The 2871-nt window shown below is 55.4% G+C and overlaps 2 protein-coding genes across 2 annotated transcripts in view; both read right to left on the reverse strand.

Moving 5' to 3' along the window:
* Nucleotides 1–420, reverse strand: part of CUNH17orf98 (chromosome unknown C17orf98 homolog) — a 2461-nt gene extending 2041 nt beyond the window's left edge. Inside the window, exon 1 of the mRNA XM_010620289.1 lies at nt 211–420. Within this exon, the coding sequence (XP_010618591.1) occupies nt 211–420 (210 nt within the window). The remainder of the gene's footprint in view (nt 1–210) is intronic.
* Nucleotides 421–1169: 749 nt separating this feature from the next.
* Rpl23 (ribosomal protein L23) lies at nt 1170–2244 on the reverse strand. Its single transcript, XM_010620068.2, has 2 exons — nt 2076–2244; nt 1170–1988 (listed from the first exon to the last, which is right to left on the reverse strand). Exons 1-2 carry the CDS (start codon nt 2227–2229, stop codon nt 1906–1908), a joined length of 237 nt encoding a protein of 78 aa, XP_010618370.1. The 5' UTR covers nt 2230–2244; the 3' UTR covers nt 1170–1905.
* Between the last annotated feature and the right edge of the window lie 627 nt (nt 2245–2871).

Here is a 2871-nt window from a genome sequence, read left to right on the forward strand (position 1 = left end):
CTCTTGTGACGCCAGGGTCCCCGCGCGGCCCCAACCCGATTGTCGCCACCCCTGCGTGGGGTGCGCGCGTCCTACGGGCGCGGAGGTGCTTGGTGACACCGAGGAGACCGGGGCAGGAGGTGTACGCGGGCTGCTGGGAGCTGTCAGCTTCCTCAGGCTGAGGCCCCCTGAAAGCTGGTACCCGGAACTGACCCCAGTTCAGGGCCTGACGCCAGGGTCCCCGCGCGGCCCCAACCCGATTGTCGCCACCCCTGCGTGGGGTGCGCGCGTCCTACGGGCGCGGAGGTGCTTGGTGACACCGAGGAGACCGGGGCAGGAGGTGTACGCGGGCTGCTGGGAGCTGTCAGCTTCCTCAGGCTGAGGCCCCCTGAAAGCTGGTACCCGGAACTGACCCCAGTTCAGGGCCGGTTCATAGCTCATTCAGCGGTGCTAAATGGGGATCGAACCCAGGGCCTTGGCAGTGAGCTGCACCTCCACTTTTAGGTGGAGGCAGGACCTCATTAACTCATTAAACTGCCCAGGGTGTGACTGGACATGACACCCTTCTGCCTCAGTTTACCAGCAGGTATAACAGGCCTGAGCCCCCAGACCGGGCATTAGAGTTGGAAGCCTGCAGTCTCACGTGGTCACACAGAGCCAGAACAGAATTCAGGTCCCTGGACCTTAGGCTGGCCAGCCTGCTCTGTCCAGGGCCCGTCCCCGCTTCTCATTAAAACAGTAAACACGAGGGCCCCAAACTTAGCTCTGTGGCCCCACGCCTGCCCTACAGATGCAAGGTCCTGAATTGGCTCCCCTGTACCAAGAAAAAAAATCTGCAACAGTAGGTGGACACCTCACCATCTGTGGGACTTTATACCCATCTGCCCACATAGTGGGATAACGAAAAACGTTGTTTTTCCCTGGTTACGGCAGCAGGTGACGCTTCCCTGTGCAGTAACCCCGTGAGGGCTTTGTATCAGAGCCTCGTGCAGACTCACCTCACCCTATTAACCACATCTGGCAAATGAAACACTCGAGAGGGACTTACCTTTTTATTTACTGGTATTTTTGAGGACTTGTGTTACTTTTCAAAGGAGAAAAAAGGTTGCTTTGTGCCTTTTCGGAAAAAATCACCAGGAATCCCTTAACATATTTAACACTACAGAACAGGAAAGCACCTACAAATCAAACCTGTGAAGCCTACAGCCAAACAGCCTTCTTCCCAATCTTTAGTGAGTTGGGAAAGGTGGCACATGACTGTGAGCCCAGCCTTACTGGGAGGCTGAGGCAGGAGGATTGCTACAAGTCGAAGGCAGCCTGAACTGCAGTGAGGCTGTTTAAATAAGTAAAACCAATTCTGGAGTTAATCGGTGGTGGGATGTGGCCAGGGAACATTCTGAGGACAAAGGGGCAGTGGTCACCCAGGGTGACCTGGAACTTGCAGTGATCCAGCCTCAGCCTTTGAGAGCTGGAACTGCAGGTGTCTCACCACGTGTGGCTAAAATTTACAAATATTCATTTATGCAAGAAAATGTGCCAAGTGCAAGTGTGCAGCGTACACGAGGTTACCCGGGGTCTCTGCAGCCTCTGCCTAACCACAAATGCCTTCCTGTGGCAGGATGCCCACAAAGTTTACTACGCAGTTTATTCTACAGCCGCAACACCCTGAGAACCTTTTTTACAGCAGAAGCAAAACAGTAAACGCCAAGCGCCAAACGCCAAACGTTCAGAGCCCCCAGAGGCAAAGGTGGTCTTCAGGCACCGTGTTCACACCCAATGGCAGAGCCGGGGCCCAGTCGTACAGTTTCGGCCCCCAAGGCCCAAGGGTGTGCTCTGCTAAGAAGGCAGCAGCCTCGTGGGCAAACAGGAAGGCAAGCAGGAGCAGACATCTGTAACGAGCTGTTTATTTGCACAAAGACACGAAGATCACGCGATGCTGCCCGCGTTGGACGCGATCCTTGGCCACAGGTCCGCGCACTCCTTGGCCACCGGCCCCGTGATGGCAGAACCTGCAGGAAAGGTGAGGACAGATCAGAGCCGACAGGAGCTGAGCCACCCACTCCCACAAGCTTCGGGCAACCGGGCCCCTCGCTCACCCTTCATCTCGCCTTTGTTGTTCACTATGACCCCTGCGTTGTCTTCAAAATAAAGAAACACCCCATCTTTTCTCCGGTACGACTTCCGCTGTCGGATCACCACTGCGGGGTGCACTGTGGGGAAGAAGGAAAAAGTCACTGCTTTTAACTGCATACTCTCGAAGGCCAAGACTGGCACAGAACTTGTTACGCGGAGGGTGGGCAGCTCCTGGGGAGGCCACCTGTCCCCCTCCTGAGCACAGCGTCCCACCCAGTACAGCTCAAAACCCAAAGTGCAAACAACCACACTGGAAAGGGCCTCTTCCAGGACTGTCAGAACTAAAGACACAACCGTGTGTAACCCATCCACCAGTCAGGACTCTTGGTGCGGGTCTGCGGGCCCCAAGCCACCCACCCACCCCATGACCTCAACTGTGGGCCTCCCCTCCGTGTCGCCAGGGGTGGGACAGGGCCCTCAAGTGCTCAATATTTTGCTCCTACCCCCCCAATTTTTCTGAGCAAGGATATTGCTAAACTTGAGTTGCCCGGACTAGGGGCAAATGCGGGGCCTCCTGGAGTGCCGGGACTGCTCACACACGTGTCACCCTGCTCACAGATCTTCACACTGTGTCTACATGCACTTTTCATCTGTTCTTTTTATCCTCCCACCCCAGACCAAAACATACTCTGGTGATCAGGACATATCCTGTCTCCATCTTCCTGCATTACACACAACACCAGCAACCTAGTTCAGAAGCCTCTTATTGTTACAAATAAAAAAGGTGGGGAGGGTGAGGGATAAGGAGAGGGAGAGAGG

Source organism: Fukomys damarensis, unplaced genomic scaffold, assembly GCF_012274545.1.
Source record: "Fukomys damarensis isolate Sample0158 unplaced genomic scaffold, DMR_v1.0_HiC HiC_scaffold_13, whole genome shotgun sequence".
In the NCBI taxonomy this organism is placed as follows: Eukaryota; Metazoa; Chordata; class Mammalia; order Rodentia; family Bathyergidae; genus Fukomys; species Fukomys damarensis.